This window comes from Chiloscyllium punctatum, chromosome X (genome assembly GCF_047496795.1).
Source record: "Chiloscyllium punctatum isolate Juve2018m chromosome X, sChiPun1.3, whole genome shotgun sequence".
In the NCBI taxonomy this organism is placed as follows: domain Eukaryota; kingdom Metazoa; phylum Chordata; class Chondrichthyes; order Orectolobiformes; family Hemiscylliidae; genus Chiloscyllium; species Chiloscyllium punctatum.
This window is the reverse complement of record NC_092791.1, coordinates 20,574,798-20,594,281: the sequence shown is the minus strand read 5'-3', so window position 1 is coordinate 20,594,281 and position 19,484 is coordinate 20,574,798. Positions and strand designations below refer to the sequence as shown.

General features: G+C 42.4%; 1 protein-coding gene across 5 annotated transcripts in view; it reads right to left on the bottom strand.

Moving 5' to 3' along the window:
- Positions 1 to 19,484, bottom strand: part of LOC140471277 (STE20/SPS1-related proline-alanine-rich protein kinase-like) — a 222,316-nt gene that overhangs the window by 103,055 nt on the left and 99,777 nt on the right. For all 5 annotated transcript variants that reach the window (XM_072567257.1, XM_072567255.1, XM_072567253.1 and 2 more), the window contains 5 exons: positions 18,744 to 18,877; positions 17,394 to 17,442; positions 10,162 to 10,227; positions 9,355 to 9,423; positions 7,962 to 8,084 (listed from right to left, as the gene is read on the bottom strand). In XM_072567257.1, coding sequence (XP_072423358.1) covers positions 7,962 to 8,084; positions 9,355 to 9,423; positions 10,162 to 10,227; positions 17,394 to 17,442; positions 18,744 to 18,877 — 441 coding nt within the window. The remainder of the gene's footprint in view (positions 1 to 7,961; positions 8,085 to 9,354; positions 9,424 to 10,161; positions 10,228 to 17,393; positions 17,443 to 18,743; positions 18,878 to 19,484) is intronic.

Here is a 19,484-nt window from a genome sequence, read left to right as displayed (position 1 = left end):
CAATAACCAGCCGATCTATGTCCTCCTACAGTCTAAGGCTATCCTCCTCATTATTTACCACCCCATCAATTTTCATATCATCTATGAACTTACTGATCCTGGTACATTCAAGTCTAAAATTATTTATATACAACACAAACAGAAAGGACCCCAACACTGACCCCTGCGGAAGCCAACTGAACACAAGCGTCCAGTCACAAACGCATCCTTTGACTATTACTCTCTGCTTCCTGCCACTCAGCTAATTCTGGATTCAAGTTACAGACTTTCCTTGGATCCCATGGGCACTAACCTTCACTATCAGTCTCCCGGACAAGATCTTATCAAAAGCATTGCTGAACTCTAAGTAGACTACGTCAAATGCATTGCCCTTAGTTACAAACCTGGTTCCCTCTTCGTAAAGTTGGTCAGACACAATGCTCTGTTAGCAAAGCCATGCTGATTTTTCTTGATTAATCCTGGTGTCTCCATGTGCAGCTTAATTCTGTCCTTCAGAATTGCTTCCAATAGTTCCCCTACCACTGAGGTTAGAGAGATTGGCCTGTGGTTTCATGTTTTATCACTTACTCCCTTCTTGCATACTGGTACCACATTGACTGTCCTCCAGTCCTCTGGCAACTCTCTTATGGCTAGACAGAAACTAAAAATTATTGCTAATGCCCTGTTATTTCCTCCCATGCCTCACTCAACAGCCAAGGATATATTTGATTCAGCCCTGATGATTTATCTACTTCTTTAACAGCACCTTCTAAACCCATAACCTTGACCACCAAGAATGACAAGGGCAGCAAATACATGGAGGCACCACCACCTGCAAGTTCCCCTCCAAGCCACTCACCATGGAGACTTGGAAATATATCACCATTCCATCAGTGTCATGGCATCAAAATCTCTTCCGAACAGCATTCTGGGTGTATGTGCACTAAATGGACTACAGAGGTTCAAGAAGGCAGCTTAGCACGACCTTCTCAAGGACAGCTAGGGACAGGCAATTACTGTTGGCCCAGTGAGGGACTCCCACATCCTGTGCATGAATAAAACCAAAGCCAAGTGGTAGAATTAAATGTTTGATTTTGGCTGGTAGGAAAGTTAAATAACTGAGAGAAAGTGAGGACTGCAGATGCTGGAGTATCAGAGTTGAAAAATATGGTGCTGGAAAAATACAGCAGGCCAGGCAGCATCCGAGGAGCAGGAGAATCGATGTTTCGGGCATAAGCTTATGCCCGAAACATCGATTCTCCTGCTCCTCGGATGCTGCCTGGCCTGCTGTGTTTTTCCAGCACCATATTTTTCAAGTTAAATAACTGATCACAGGCTGCCATCCCAACCCCTATCACCATTTATAAGGAACTCAGATTCTATAAGGTCCAACTGGCTGACCTCATTACCATCACTACATTCCCGCCTTGCCTCCTCCCGGTCCATGGACACAGGGCAGTCCACTTCCTTTGACAGCTTCCTTGAGCGTGTTAACACCAGGTCAGGTGCCTTCAACTCAGAATCCAACACAGGAAGCGTGTAACAAACAGGAGCTTGCATCTTGCGCCTGGAGCATTTTGGTAGACTTTCACTCCTCCTTTGGGAGGCAGACGTGTCGAGGTGGCTACTTCTATCATGTCTATCTCTGATTCAGAGGACTCAACAATGTTTGACAGAGCAGGTGAATCAACGGTTCACTGAAGTACTTCTGAAGGCTCCAAGGAACAGGGCAAGTTGTGCACCTGTAGCAGTCTGCAAATTTGTAACTTCCAAATAGTCCACATGCTTATTCAGGACAGTCGCACCTACCCGAACTTTATAAGTCCCTAGTTGTGATCTCATGTCGATCATGCCTCTTACCCATGTGTGGCCATTTCCATGATTCTTGAACCAAACTTTGTTCCCCGTATCAAACTGTCTCTCGCTTGGCAGAGTCTTGGGTCCGGCATTGGAGTTCCTAATGCAGTTTCACCCTCATCTTCTGGTTCGGGAAGCTCAAACTTAGCCTGGTGCAGTCTTCTACCCATTAGCTAATATTGTTGCTATCCCTGTAGTTACATGTGGGGTGATCCTATAATTGACAAGAACCATGACAACTTGGTATCTAGTGAGGCTTTAGGGTGTTACTTTAGTCCAGCCTTCAATGTTGGACTGCTTTGTCTGCCAGACCATGAGATGTTGGGTGGTAGGGAACTGTCCTAATACTGTACGTCAAATCCTATTCAACTTTAAGTCGTAACTAAAGTCTCTGCTGGTAAACGATGGCCCGTTATTTATGGCCAATACCCCTGGGACTCTGTATGTTGCAAAAGGTATGTGCAATTTTTCTATCATCACTCCAGTGATTGAACAATGGACTCTATGCACATCTAACCACTTTGAGTGGGCATCTACAGTGACGAAAAGCATTGAACCCATGAACGGACCTGCACTATGGATATGCAACTGTGCCCAAGGTTTACCCAGTCATTCCCACAAATATGGAGGAGCTGCTGGCAGTAATCTTTGTTCTTGTTGGCACTCTGGGCACTGCCCCAACAATGTGACTATGGTTACAGATAGTCCTGGTCACCAGACATAGCTTCACACTAACATCTTCACTTTGGATTAACCAGTATTTGGCGGTGACGTGTTCAGGACGTGTTCTCACTCCCCATAACAATATGACATCCTCTACCGTGAGCTGGTCTCTCTGGGTCCAAAAAGGTTTTGATTCTAGTTATGACAGCCCTTTGGTTTCCCCATTAATACCAGCTGTTTCAGTTTGGAAAGGACTGAATCTTTCGGTGTCCAAAGTCTGATATTGTCATCTTGACTGGAAGCGTGTCCAGAAAATTCAATGTCATGATCACCTCTTCCATTGGTGGTACCACCACTCGTGTACCTGCTAATGGACGGTGGCTCAATTCATTTGCATTCGTTACTCAGCCACCCGGACAGTGCTCGAATTTGTAATTAGAAGCACTTAGTAAGAGCCCACCGCAGAATGTTGCCTGAAGCTATGGATGACACTGCCTTGAGACTAAGTAGGGGCTTTGTGGTACGTGATTATCACAAATCTTTGCCCATAAAAAGTATTGGTGGAACATCCTAACTCCAAATATGACTGGCAATCCTTCTATCTGTATTACGGCATATTTATGCTCTGCATTATCCAAAGTCCTGGATTCATAAGCTATTGGGTGTTCCTCTCCAGTGGACCACCTATGAGCTAATATCACCCTGATGCCATATGGGGAGGTATCACATAGATCTTTCTTGGGACCATGGTGTGCCAACACATTAGAGGATGATAGTTATTTCTTTACTTCATCGTAAGCCAAGGCTGTCTGTGCGACCATTTCCAACACTGACACTTTTTTGGGAGTTGATGCAATGGTATCAGGATGGATGCCATGTTGAGTATGAATTTTCTGTAAGAGTTTAGTCAGACCCAGAAATGACCTAAGCTCCTGGACAGACTTAGGAGCTGAGGCACCTTTAATCACCCTCACGATATCTTCCAATGGGTGTAACCCAGTCTTGTCGACACTGTAGCCTAAGTAGATCACTTGAGGGGGCCTGGAACACACAATTCTCTCTTCTAATGTGTACGCCTGCCTCAGAAAAATGCCCTAGGACTAAATGTTCCTTACTGGCTTTCCCTGTTAACAGGACATCATCTAGGTAAATGACAACCTGAAGTAGACCTTGTAAAATGTTCTCCATCATCCACTGAAAAATTGAACAGACTGAAGATTCGACAAATGGTCCAAGCCTTGAAGGGTATTAATTGTAGCATACGTCTACATATCCCGGTCGACACACAATTGCAATTAAGCATGGCTCACATGCAGCTTTATGAAGCACAAATCTCCTGCCAGATTTGCATACAAATCCTTTATCCAAGGGAGTGGGTATTTATTGAAAATGATTTACTGTTTGTTTAAAGTCCCCACAAAAACTGACCCATTGGGCTTCAAAATCGGTATGATCGATGCTGCTCATTTCCGGAATTGGACTGGTTCGATGATTCCTTCACCTTCCAGCCTCCTGATTTCTGCTCCTACTTTTGCCAGTAAGGCAAACTGACACTGGATGGGCCTTGCAGGATTGCTTCCTGGTCAACTTTAGTTCCTCTGATTGTCCCCAGACCTTCCTGGAAAACTTTTGGGTATTTAATTAGGATTTCACTCAGGCAGCCATTTTGTAATAAAAAAGTGTTGTAGGTGAATCACTTGCAACCAATTTCACCCCATCAAGCTTGGGCCCAGGCCTTCTACCACAATTACTGGGAACTAAACCAGCTGCCTTTCATAAGAGGCCGGAACAGAGGTTGTACTCTTAACGTGCAAAGGTCCCCCAGTATAGGTTCTTTGGTATAGGTTCTCCGGTATAGGTTCTCAGCTTAGCTAAAGTCTTGCATTAACTTAAGGGCTGGAGTCAAGAGTGAATTTTATTAAAAGCTGGTTCTACAATCACTGATACGGCCATGCTGGTATCAACCTCCATTAGAACCAGACCAGGCGTTTATCTTGACTTGTTCTGATTTGGAAGTTGCTAAGCAAGTTAACTGTTACAAACCAGATGTGGGTGAAGTTTCCAGGGCTGAACTCTCTTGGACACCCTTCCTGATACTGGCATATGAGTTAACTCACTCTATTTAAGTCTAGTAGGGCTCTGTTGCTGTCCTGAATCCACATATTGACAACAATTACGTTGTCTCACCAGGCAGGATCCTGAAGAAAATTCTAACTTTTGGCTGAGACTTGGCCTTGTTTTATGGTTTCACTGTTGGCCAACCTAGAGTTACTCTTACTTTCCTGAGTGAAACAATGCAGTTGCCTGCACTCAAGTGGTGTTCTCCAAGCTGGCAAACTGGCAAGGGAGTCCACTTCCGCCGGAATACCTTGCAACTCACGTGCTCCATTTGCCACAATTTCCAACGAAAAAGCCAGTTGTAGTACCTCAATATCCCTGACATTCACTCTTTCATGTTAGCTAGGCCTCTCTGATTGGACCAGATTAACAGCCCCAATCAGGGAACTCATTACCTAGGAGGTTCAACTGGCTGACCTCGTTACAATCACTACTGAAGGCATGTTACTACTGTCACAGTTTGTACTTCCCTTTGCCTTTCAATTAAAAGTTCACATTTTTAACTGCTGCATAATGTAGGCTGGGACAATGAATTGTGTTATTTAAGGTTTATTTACAATGTCCCTTTAATCTACCCCTGGCTTTTATTTGTTTGTTGTGGTTCTGTTCGCCGAGCTGGGAATTTGTGTTGCAGACATTTCGTCCCCTGTCTAGGTGACATCCTCAGTGCTTGGGAGCCTCCTGTGAAGCGCTTCTGTGATCTTTCCTCCGGCATTTGTAGTGGTTTGAATCTGCCGCTTCCGGTTGTCTGTTCCAGCTGTCCGCTGCAGTGGCCGCTATATTGGGTCCAGGTCGATGTGCTTATTGATTGAATCTGTGGATGAGTGCCATGCCTCTAGGGGAATTCCCTGGCTGTTCTCTGTTTGGCTTGTCCTATAATAGTAGTGTTGTCCCAGTCAAACTCATGTTGCTTGTCATCTGCCTGTGTGGCTACTAAGGATAGCTGGTCGTGTCATTTCGTGGCTAGTTGGTGTTCATGGATGCGAATCATTAGCTGTCTTCCTGTTTGTCCTATGTAGTGTTTTGTGCAGTCCTTGCATGGGATTTTGTATACTACGTTGGTTTTGCTCATGCTGGGTATCGGGTCCTTTGTCCTGGTGAGTTGTTGCCTGAGAGTGGCTGTTATGTGGTTTGTGTGCTGTTATGAGTCCTAGTGGTTGTAGTAGTCTGGCTGTCCGTTCAGAAATGTTCTTGATGTATGGTAAAGTGGCTAGTCCTTTGGGTTGTGGCATGTCCTCATTCCGTTGTCTTTCCCTTAGGCCTCTGTTGATGAAATTGCGGGGGTATCTGTTTTTGGCGAATACATTGTAGAGGTGTTCTTCTTCCTCTTTTTGCAGTTCTGGTGTGCTGCAGTGTGTTGTGTGATGGTACAGAGAACACTGAATGGAGAATTCACCACAAAGGTTTACAGGAAAGCCACACACACAGACCAAGTCCTGAACTACGAAAGCAATCACCCCAACACACACAAAAGAAGTTGCATCAAGACACTGTTCAAAAGGGCCACAACACACTGCAGTACACCAGAACTGCAAAAAGAGGAAGAAGGACACCTCTACAATGCATTCGCCAAAAACGGATACCCCCGCAATTTCATTAACAGAGGCCTAAGGGAAAGACAACGGAATGAGGACATGCCACAACCCAAAGGACGAACCACTTTACCATACATCAAGAACATTTCTGAACTGACAGCCAGACTACTACAACCACTAGGACTCATAACAGCACACAAACCACATAACAGCCACTCTCAGACAACAACTCACCAGGACAAAGGACCCGATACCCAGCATGAGCAAAACTAACGTAGTATACAAAATCCCATGCAAGGACTGCACAAAACACTACATAGGACAAACAGGAAGACAGCTAACGATCCGCATCCATGAACACCAACTAGCCACGAAACAACACAACCAGCTATCCTTAGTAGCCACACACGCAGATGACAAGCAACATGAGTTTGACTGGGACAACACTACTATTATAGGACAAGCCAAACAGAGAACAGCCAGGGAATTCCCCTAGAGGCATGGCACTCATCCACTGATTCAATCAACAAGCACATCGACCTGGACCCAATATACCGACCACTGCAGCGGACAGCTGGAACTGACAACCGGAAGCGGCAGATTCAAACCACTACAAATGCCGGAGGAAAGATCACAGAAGCGCTTCACAGGAGGCTCCCAAGCACTGAGGATGTCACCTAGACAGGGGACGAAAAGTCTGCAACACAAATTCCCAGCTCGGCTAACAGAACCACAACAACGAGCACCTGAGCTACAAATCTTCGCACAAACTTTTATTTGTTTTTCCTACTATCTTGTCTGATGTAAATAGTCCTGCCAATGGAGTGGGCTGAAAAGAGAAATGAATTTCAAAAACAGTTCAAACATTTGGAAGCTTTTAGATGGTTAATGATTTAATGATGGCTTCCCAATTATTTTTAGGAGAGGAGTAAAGAATCACATGGGCTCCTATTTGATGTAGTTCAGTACTAGCACACACTGAATTTCATCACTGCCCAAATAGTTACAAAAGGTTGTTTCCAAAGTGGTGCAAAGATTGTAAAATAGAATGAAAAAAAGTGATTTTATTTGGACATTTTATTTTACACTCAGGATAACAGTAAAGCATAGATATTCCACATACTTCTAGATTTTTTTCAATTACTTTATGAACCTTAGAAAAAATGATTATTTTAAAAAAAGAACACTAGTTCAGTCTTGGTTGTAATATTTTCTTTCTTAGGAAAGATCTTAAGGCCCTGGAGAGGAGATTTATTAGAAATGTAACAAGACAGGGATTTCAGTCACACGGAGAGATCAGAGAAGTTGGGATCATTCTTTCTGAATTGAAGGAGGTTAAAAAATGACTTAGTGCAAAAAGGGCGAAACTGCTTTTACTAACAGAAACTGGTCTTACCGACAGAATTAAGATAAATATTAGAAGAACTAGAGAAAATATGCAATGTGTTTTGGGTAGCAAGTTGATGATCTGGAACACAATCATAAACAACTATTTGAAGGAGTGGGCATAACTATTGAACCTGCTCCTTAACTAACAGCTATGGAGGTGCAATTCCAAAATAATCCAATTCCAAAATGATCAGAAGCCCCAGCCAGTTAAAGTATCCTTATTACCATGAGGCTGAAATCAATTAACTTGGGACATATAATGGATCAGATGTCTCTCTTTATGACTGTATAGCTCAGTTCTGATTGGATACAGTTCTGACTGAACTATTAGGAAAGACTTGTCTGATTTTTGCTCCATTTAAAAAGGGATAATTGTTCATTCCCATATATGGCAACAGACAAAGAACAAAAAGCACTCACAGTTTTCTGAAAGGCTGTAGGCTTGCGTTCATCAAATGCATCACCTGATTCATCATCACTCCATTCCCAACCTCCATCCTCTGTTTTGTACAGATGGCCACTTGATCCCTGGACCCGTCTCACCTACAGTCAACCACAACACAGGTGAAAGGTCAAACAGCAACATTTTGAGTTGTCTGGTAAGATTTTTTGTTGCTAATCTTCTCTCTTCAGTGTCCTCTTGTCAAATTTCCACCCTTCTTCAGTACATCTGCTGTTCTGTTGTAATTAACTAGAAAATGTCCTGTGATTGAGCAGCTTGTCATCTTTAACTTCACTGTGATGAGGTTAACCAGTTGGTTTACTCGGAGATGGTGCTAATGTAATGAAGATGGAATATTTGGAACGGAACTCCAAGAAAAGAAATGTAGCTGTTAAGCATCTGTCTTGTTGATTAAAAAAAAGGAAGACTTGCATTTATATAGTACCTTTCACAACCACAAGACATTTCAAGATGCTTTATAGCTAATAAAGTACTTTTGAAGTGCAGTCACTGTTGTAATGTAGGAAACGCAGCAGCCAATTTGCGCACAGCAAGTTCCTACAAACAGCAATGTCATTAAAACAGTTTATCTGTTGGTAAAGTGATGCTTACTAAGGGATAGATATTGGATAGGACACCATGATAAACTTACTTGCTCTGCTTTGAAATAAGTGCCATGAGAACTTTTATTTCAAACTAAGATGGCAGACATATCATATCACCCAGAAGACAGCATCTCCGACAGCGCAGCACTCCCTCGATACTGCACTGGAGTGTCAGTCTATACCTTGGCACTCGGGTCCTGGCTGGTGCATTAACCCATTCAAACTCAAATGCATAAATACTATGGCGAACATGCGTGTATCCAACAGGAATGAAAGACATGCATTTATATAGTGCCTTTACATGTGAATGAGAAATAAATTCCTTTTGAAGTGCCGTCACCATTGTTATGTAGACAATTGCAGTCAGAAATTTGCGCACAGCAAGATCCATGAACAGTAATGAGATTAGTGACCAGTTAACCTGTTTTGGCAGTGGCGGTCAATGGATAAATGTTGACCAGGAGAATTCTTCTTTGAATAGCAGCACAGGACTTTCTTTGTATTCGCCTGCACAGGCTGGTGGGACCTCATTTTAACATCTTGTCTGAATGACAGCACCACTTGCAAGCACCACTCCTTGACTACTCACTGCAGTTTAGGGTATGTGCTCAAGTCCTGAACCCACAATTTCTTGGCTCAGAGACAAGACTGCTACTTGGTGAACTCAACAGCACTTCCTTATACTTTCAGTAATAAGCAAATTGCTATTAAAATTTGCATTGTCTCTGCTGGGTAATGTTTTTGTGGGCTTTTAGAAAATACAGACCTTTTTGTTAGTTTCTGGCTCACTCGAAGACTTTGGCACCGTGCCAGTAGCTTGGACTGTGTTGTCAGCCTGCAAGAAGATAGAAGAATTCTATTTGCGCAATGTTTAGAGTTGAAAAGCCTGTGGATCAAAGAGTCCCATAGCGTCTATGACCAGCTCACAATACAGAGCTGCGAGTGGCCCAATATTCTTTGTTCCAAGCCAAGAGCACTTGTTCCTTGGTCCAATCTTTGGGGAATTTTAGTATTACTTAAATTCTTAAACAATGTGCCTTTTTACTTAAAAACAGGAGAGAAACATTACGCCTAAGTAAGATCCGGATTCTAAATGATACAGGAAAATCAACTGCTATGTGCTGTTCTCTTTATCTATCATATTGACAGTGTGTACAAGAATCTCCTGTTTGGGTGATGCTTGAAGTGCTTGCTTGTTACTCAATTAGACCTCAATATCTCTCCAATGAACTGCTGCAATTTCATCTATCTAACAAAACACTTCACTCTTCGTAAGGAATCAAGTACTTCCTTATTCTTCCATTTCAAACCACCAGCAGTTTGTTTTGGGTTCCATGACCTCATGACCTTTGTAAGCATGTACCTAAGTGTATTATTTGGTACTATTTGCATTTTGTTTACTCCTCTGCTAACTGATGCGTTCTAAACATATTACAACTATCATGACCTCAGTGCACTGTTCCATTGAACCAAGCTAGCCAAAACTGAAGACAAACCTTCAGAAATGAGAGACACTACATCACAAATCTTTTACTCTGTAACTCTGTAACTAATTGCAGGGAGTCATTTTTACCTTTGTGTCCTTGTGCCCGCCACCTAACGACTGGCCCAATAACTTCTCCATCAGATATTCTTTATTCTGAAAGAAGAGAACAAGTTCCACATGAAACATTAGGTATCAGTGTTTAAAGCACATGCCTCAATGACTGCTGGACATCCATGTTTGCATCCAGTCCATGACAGAAACTGAAGTACAAATCGTCATTCGATGAGCCCAACAACTCTTAAGTGAACTGCAGCAAAATTAACCAGAGCTTAATCATCTGGGACTACCAAAATGTCAGTCAAAGACACTTGTTTGATGTTAAATTGTAGACTTATTGAAGTAAACATTCACCCCAACTTCAATTAACAATAGATTTGCTGAAAGTCATGTTTGACACTGACAAATTATTAGCAAACAGCACTAAATAAAATCACAAATTGAGTACCTATTTGCAATTACACAGAAATCTTAAACACGATTAAATGTTCCAAAGCAATAAACATAAGCAGACATTGAGTTATGGGAAAAGCATAGGAGTCAAAAGGAGAGGAGAAACATGGCAAATTTAATCAAAAACATGGACTGTAAAACCTTCTATAAGTATGTAAAAAGGAAACATTTGGCTAAGCAAATGTGGGCCCATTTCCAGGGTCAAGGGATTTTATAATGGACAATAGAAATATGGAAGAGAAGCTAAATGATTACACTGTGTCTATTTTCACTGAGGAAAATACCAGAAATCTCCTGGAATTAGATATCCAAGTGGCTACGGAGAATGAGGATTCAAAGGAAATTAGCACCAGTAAGAAAACTGTACTGGAGAAATTAATGAGGCGGAAAGTTGATAAGTCTCCAGGATCTGATATTCTTCATATTCCAGAAGTTTGAAGGACTCAGCTATAGAGACACTCAATGTGTTGGTGATTATCTTCCAAAAATTCTATAGATACTGGAATGATTCCTGTGGATTGGAAGGGAGCAAATGTCACTTCACTATTTAAGAAGGGAGCGAGAAAGATAACAGTCTTGTTAGTCTTACATCAGTACCAAGGAAAATGCTAGAATCTACTCTAAAGGATAGGTTGATAATGATCTGATTGGGCATGGATTCTCAAGTGGGAAACCGTGTTTGACAAACTTGTTTCAGTTTTTTGAAAATGTTTCTAACAAAATTGATTAAGGAGAGCCGATGGCCTTTGAATACTTAGATTTTCAGGAGACTTTTAACAAAGTCCCCCACAGGAGGCTGATTAGAAAATTTAAAGCGCATACAATAGGTGGTAATGTATTGTCATGGATTGATGATTGGTGAACAGACAGAAAACAGAGAGGAGAAATAAATGGGTGATTCTAGTCATCGCAGGCAGTTACTACATGTAGTAAGGTATCACAAGGATCAGTACTTGGGTCCCAGATGTTGACAGTGATTTGGAGTTAAGGACCAAATGCAATATTTTCAAATTTGCAGATAATGCAAAGCTAAGCAGGAATGTCTATTGTGAGAAATATAGAAGATTTTTTTCAGGCTAAGCAAATGGGCAAGAACATGGCAGATGAACTATAATATGGAAAAATGAGTGATTATCCACTTTGATAGGAGGAACAGATGCGTGTGTACAAAGGGACCTAGGTATCCTTGTCATTAAATCACTGAAGGTTAATATGCAGATGCAACAAGCTATTAACAAGACTAAAAGAATGATAGCCTTTATTGCAAGAGGGTTTGAGTACAGGAGTAGTGGAGTCTTGCTTCAACTGTATAGGAGCTTGGTTAGATTGCATCTGGAATATTGTGTGTAGTTTTGGTCTTCTCTCAAAGAAGGTATTACTGCCATAAGAGAGTGGAACCAAGGTTCACCAGACCAATTCCCAGAATGGCAGGGCTGTACTATGAAGACAGATTGGGTAAACTGGGCCTATATCCTCTCAAGTTTTCAAGCATGAGAGATGATCTCAGTGAAACCTACAAAATACCTAGACAAGTAGATGCAGGTAAGATCTTTCCCCTGGTTCAGAAGTCTAGAACTGGGGGAATAATTTAAAACTAAGTGAGATTCCATTTATGTCTGAGACGAGAACTTTTTCGTTTACTCAGAGGTTGTGGATCCACGGAATTCTTTACCACATAGGGCTGTGGAAGTTCAGTCTTTGAGTGTGTTTAAGGTAGAGATGATAAGAGTGCTGATTACCAGTAGCATACAGGGTTATGAGGCTGGGGCGAGTAAAAGGCATTGAAGTGCTTGATCAGCAATGATCATAATGAATGGTGGGGCAGGCTCAGCAGGCTGAATGGCCTATTCCTGTTGTTGTGTTCTGATATAGCAAGCTACATTGTTTTAAGGTTATAATTCTAGAGACTGGAGCAGGAATGGGTGAAGGCTGTGGCACTGAAGGTAAATTGAAATAACTCATTTCTTTCTTCACCCGCAGACTGACTCCTAATGCATTCCCACCATTTAATGCAGTTCTTCCAGCTAAGCTAAGCCACCAAGCAGTGGGGAAGAAATGACATTTTGCTCCTGTTGAGCTAGAGAGGTGCTTGTGAAGCTTCCACAATTTCCATATTGCAGCCTGCTCTGATTGAACGACAAACCAAGAAGAGAGAGATGGCCAAACTATGTCATAATCTGTCTCGTCTTCCATACAGCATGGAAACAGACCCTTCAATCCAACTAGTGCACACCAACCATGTTCGCAACTAAACGAGTCCCACCTTTCTGCATTTGGCCCATATCCCTCCTAACCTTTCCTATTCATATACTTATCCAAATGTCTTTCAAACGTTGCAACTGTACCTGCATCCATCACCTTTTCTGGCAGTTCATTCCACATACAAACAAACTCTCTGTGTAAAGATGTTGCTCCTCATGTCCTTTTTAAAATATTTCTCCTCTCGTCTTAAAAATATGTCCCCTAGCTTTGAACTCCACACACTTTAGGGAAAAGACCTTTATTATTCACCTTATCTATGTTCCTCATGATGTTATAAACCTCTATAGTCATCTCTTAACCTCCTCTGCTTCAGTGAAAGAAGTCCCAGCATAACCAGCCTCTCCTTATAATTGAAACCCTCCATTCCTGGCAACATCCTCATAAAATATTTTCTGAATCCTCTCCAGTTTAATAATATCTTTCCCATAACAGGGCGACCAGAACTGGACACAGTATTCCAGAAGAGGCCTCACCAATGTCCTGTACAACCTCAACATAATGTCCCAACTCCTGTACTCAAAAGTCTGAGCAATGAAAGCAAGCATGCTAAATGCCTTCTTAACCATTTCAAAGAACTATGTACCTGAACCCCTAAGTCTCCCTATTGTACAAGACTACCCAGGACATTACCATTAATTGTATATGTTGTATGTTTTGCCAAAATCCAATACCTTGCACTTCCTTAATTTATTAATGATAGTATGTCAGTGTTCCTCATAATGTCCCTCTTTTCCAAGCATCTTTCTCACATTTATTCCTACAAAATGTTTAAAAGAAGATCCATCACTAACACCAGATCAGTTGCTCCTGTATTTCTCTATAAAGTGAACAACCATATGTATTGGCATTGGCATAGCTTCACCACTCCCCTTTAACTCTGTTAACTGGGAAAACAATACTTGGAGACAGACATCAGTGAGAGTAGCGAAACCCAGAAAGAAATGCAAAGGGAGGCGCTCGCAATTCTCCACACATTGAGTTCCTGATCTCAGCCATGGAACAGTCTCGATGTTAGCTAATACAGAGTGGTTCCTCACTGGGAAAACCGAGAATTGGTGAGAACTACTCTGACAGTACAGCAAAAATCAGGATCATAATCAGCATAGAAGGAGCAGTCCATTTCAGTGGGGTGATGACGTAATGGTAACCCAGAGGCCCAGGTAATGTTCTGGGGTCCTGGGTTCGAATCCTGCCATGGCAGATTGTGGAGCTTGAATTCAATAAAAATCAAAATTAAGAGTCTAACTATGACCATGAAGCCATTGTTGTAAAACCCCACCTTGTTCAATAATGTCCTCTAGGGAAGGAAATCTTTACCTGATCTGGTTTACATGTGAATCCAGACACACAGTAATGTGGTTGACTCTTAACTGCCCTCTGAAACAGTTTAGCAAGCCATTCAGTTGTAGCAATTACTACAAAACCTCAAAAAAGAAATGAAACTGGACAGACAACGTGGTATCACCTTAGGCACCAGAAACAGCAATGGCAAATTGGCCCTATCAACACTGCAAAGTCCCTGGGGTGCTGAAGCTAAAATTAAGAGTTATCTCACAGACTAGTCAAGCAACATCCTGACATAGTCATACTCAAGGAATCAAACCTTACAGACAATGTCCCAGACACCACCATAACCATCCCATGATATGTCCCACTGGCAGGATAGTCTTAGCAGAGTAGGCATCACAGCGAAATAGCATTGGAAGGGAGTTGTCCTGGAAGTCCTCAACATTGACTCCAAATCCCTTGATACCTCATGAGCATCAGGTCCAACAGAGGCAAGGAGACGCTCTGCTGACTACCACATACTGCCCTTTGGTTCTAACGAAGTCATATCAGACTCAAAACGTTAACTTTGTTTCTCTCTTCACAGATGCTGTCAGAACAGCACCTTTTATTTTAATCTTAGATCTCCAGTATCTGCAGTGCTCTGCTTTTATTTAATCAACCCTGATTCAATGAAGAATGAAGGAGAACATGCCAGGAGCAGAACCAGGCATACCTAAAACTATGGGAAACTTTGCAAAGCTCCAAACAAAACTATTTGCATAAAGTATCTAAGCAGTATAAGTAGCAAGTGATAGACAGAGATAAGCGATTCTACAACCAACAGAGCAGCCCTAAGCTCTGCAGTCCTGCAACACCCAGTTGTGAATGGTGGTAGATGATTAAACAACTCACTGGAGGAGTGAGTGATGAAATTAATCAATGATGGAAGGATCCAGGACATCAGTGCAAAAGATAAGACAGAAGCATTTATAACAACCTTCAGCCAGAAGTACCAAGTAAAGGATCCATCTTGGCCTCTTCCAGTAGTCCTCAGCATTGCAGATAACAGTCTTTAGCCAATTTGATTCACTCCACGTGATAGCAAGAGACAACTAATAGGAGAGGGTAACATAAAGGCTCAGGACCCCGACAATATTCCGGCAATAGTCCTGAAGAGTTATGCTCCAGAACTAGACATGTCCCTAGCTAAGCTTTTCCGATCCATCTATAATACTGGCATCTACCCGACAGGGATGTCCCGTCCACAAAAAGCAAGAAAAATCCAACCTAACCAATTGCCGTTCCATCAGTCTACTCTTGATCATCAGTGAAGTGATGTGAACAGTGATATCAAGCAGTGCTTAGCAATAACCTGCTCAATGACAATCAGTTTTAGTATCACCAGGGCCACTCAGTTTCTGGTCTCATTACAGCTTTGGTTCAAACCTGGACAAAAGAGATGAACTCCATGAGTGAGATGAAAGTGACTGCCTTTGACATCAAAGCCATACTTGACCAAGTGTAGCATAAAGTAGCCCTCACAAAACTACAGTCACTGGGAATCAGGTGAAAACTCTTCGCTGGTTGAAGCCATACCTAGCATAAAAGGTAGTTGTGGTTGTTGGAGGTCAGTCATTTCAGCTGTGTCAGAGTTCCTCAGGGGTAGTGCCTTTGGGGTAACCATCTTCAGCTGCTTCATCAATGACCTTCCCTCCATCATAAATGTCAGATGTGGGGTGGTCGCTGATGATTGCACAATATTCAGCGCCATTCATGACTCTTCAGATACTGAAGCAGTTCCATACCCAAAGGTAGCAAGACGTGCACAATCTCCAGGCTCGAGCTGACAATTGGAAAGTAACATTTGTGTCATGTGAATGCCAGGCAATGAACATCTCCAAAAAGAGAGAATCTAACCATCGCCCCATGACATTCAATGGTGTTATCATCATTGAATCCCCCACTATCAACATCCTGGGGACTACTATTGACCAGAAGTTGAACTGGACTAGCCATCTAAATATTGTGGCTATAATAGCAGGAGACAGGCTAGGAATCCTGCAGTGAGTAACTCACCTCCTGATTCCCCAGAGCCCATCCACCATGTGCAAGACACAAGTCTGAAGTGTGATGGAATACTCCCCACTTGCCTGGATGAGCGCAATCAAGCATCTTGACACCATCTAGGACAAAGCACCTGCTTTATTGTCACCACATCCACAAACATTCACTCCCTCCACTATCAAAGCACAGTGATAACAATGTGCACTCCAAAATTTCACCACTTAGACAACACCTTCCAAACCCACAACCACTTCCATCTATTAGGACAAAGCAGCAAACACATGGGAACACCTCTATGTGCAAGCTCCTCTCAAAGTTCCTGCCATCCTGCCTTGGAAATATATCGGTGTTCCTTTAGTGTCATGAATCATAGAACCCCACAACGTGGAAAGAGACCATTCTGCCCATCGAGACAACATCGACCCTCTGAAGAATATCCCATCCAGACCCAGCCCCTGCCCTATCCCTATAACCCCGCATTTAGTATGGCTAATCCACTTGGCCTGCATATTCCTGGACACTACGGACAATTTAGCATGGCCAATCCACTTGACCTGCTCATGTTTGGACAGTGGGAGAAAACTAGAGCACCCGGAGGAAACCCACGCAGACACGGGGAAAATGTGCAAACTCCACACAGACAGTCGCCAGAGGGTGGAATTGAACCCAGGTCCCTGGTGCTGTGAGGCAGCAGTGTGCTGCCAGGTCAAAGATGCTGCCCGGCTTGCTGTGTTCTTCCAGCCTTCTGCTGGTCTCCCTTGGATTCCAGCACCTGCAGTTTTTTTGTCTCTAAGTGAGTAAGGGTAGCAGGCAATTCAGCACTGAGTCATTCAGATAAAACCGCAGATTTGATTCTCTATCTGGGCTGAATTTGTTGGACATATCTAAGAGCCTCTTCACTCTCAAAGGAAAAGCGGCAAATGCCTGGTCCTCAGTGGGGAACAATAAATATTGCCTTCTGTCATTTGTTTTTCCTATTCAGATTCCCTACAGCTGTCGTATCTGAGGGTTATCTAAGTTTTACAGCCATTTGGGTTAGGACTTCAACACAGTTACTGCAAGCTGCCAAAGAGATTATCTATTTTGCAGTGAAGGGCATGAAAACAGGAAACCTGACTACAGTTGTACAGTAAAATTACTAACACGGTGTAAGATAGCCAATTGATGAGCCCTGTGCACACATGGGACTTTTAACTCTACCCCAATCCACCTACCTTTGATTTCTGGAAGAATTTGTGCTTCAGAAGCTCTGCTGCTGTTGGCCTGAAAAACAAAGTTTCCAGAGTAAGGTGTGACTCATGCAGCAACTTGAAACAAGCTTGGTCTAGTCTGAGCAGACTGTGATATGATATGAGGTATTCCCCAGACTACTAAACTATCGGTGCAAGGACAGGCAATATTCCGAGATCAGTATCACATTTTTGAGGCAAAAAATGCATTTCACAAACTGTTCACACACTCCACAGAATGCTGGCATTAGATTTATTTTCCCACCTCCTTGAAGCCTTTGTTTGCCATGGCATTTATTGATGGAGGGAATAGGCTTACTGCATGCTTTCAGGCCTCTGCCAAACTACAGACACACAAAATGTAGCCAATCATATTGAAACATTGGACAATCAAATTCCAACAATGGATGGTCAAATTCCAAGGAGTGAATTCCTTAAATGTTCATCAGCATCAACTCAACATAGGCTTTTTCTGCAACTAATCAGCAACACTGGCAGAATATTTCTGACAATGTGGCATATGTACTCAGTCCAAGTAGTGACTAGTTCCCAGCTGTAAAGTTAGCGACTGGTGCTTTTCCATTTTGTATTCTGAAAAAGCATCAAGGAATTACTTGCTTATTGTTAGTCACTAGTTCCTGGAAACCACAAAATTATGTGAAAGTGTGTCTGAAGCTCAGAAATCACCCCCAAGACTGCCTACTTCCCAACTTTCCTAAGACCTCTCACAGGCTTAGCATGGGAGTTACACCAATGTCCAGGCATTTGAGGACACTAATACGAAACAGCAGCATTGCAACGCAAAATGCAAATCAGAGAGAGATGTTAGAGCCATCAGGTGTAGCATTGTGTCATGTTAAGTGAGGATTTCATGTACTTAATTGGCACCACACTTGATGTGCCAGCCTGCTATGCTACAAGATGTTTGCTGCATATTTGTGCCCATGGTTCCCACCTTTCCATATCTTCTTGAAATAACTCATTCAGATTTTACTGTTCCTCGGAAATAGAGTCTCCTCTGTATTCCCAGCTGTAGTTGGGAATGTCCAAAGGAAGGCTTATGCGCTTATTGCATTGGCATTGCCATGAACAGAATGTCATCATTTTACCAGCATCATACTTCCACTTGGGCTTAGAATTTAGCCTTCACCTTGGGTATGTTGCCGGGCTGGGCTGGCCCAATTGCTGGCCTGAGTATCAAACTCCTCCAACAGGACCAGGTGAATATTCAGATCAGTCAGAGCCAAGACTTGTCATGTGACCAGAGCCCAGTGCTGTACATCTACCCAATCTACTGTCCCATAGATCACTGGCTTTGAATCTTAGCGCGCACACCTCTTTGCTGGCTCTTTTTGCAGGCACAGGGCAATCAGTTTACGGAAGGACTTGCCATACTTCTTGACCATTTCCTTGTCCTCTACTCCTGTCTCGAGAGTAGGAGGGTCATTCTGCAGTGTCACCATCAGAACCTAGCGACAAATTAAAGGAGATGTGGGTCATAATGTCCAGTGATACCGTTCTCATGCTGCAACTGGTATCTCTATTGTAATTTTACCTGACTATCATTGCATAATTCTTTTTTGTTAATCGAGTGGGAACAGATAAAATTCAGCTCCAATCCGATTGTATAAAATTAACACAGTTTGATCAAATCTCACTGAAAACCAATTTCCAATTTGGATTAAGTTGAATCAAATTCCATACAAAATAAATTCTGATCAATTAGAATTAACCTTAATATGGATAAGATAACTGGCTTATTGAGCACACAACACAGTTAGTTTTAGATTTGACTAACACATTTTGGTTAAAATAACTAAGGCTGGAGAAGAATTAATTAAATGGACTGGAAACTCAAGTCTAGGTCATTCCAGAGTACTTGTAAAACCATGTAACTCATCCCAGATTCTGGAATAATTCACTCCCGATATCCCAGGTTCCATATAGAACTCACTCTCAGATTCTGTATAGCGCTCACTCCCACATATCCCTGATTCTGTGTATCAAACTAACTTCATTGCAAAAAGGCTGAGGGATGACCTGGTGACCCAGTTAAAAGACTTTTATGAAAGATTT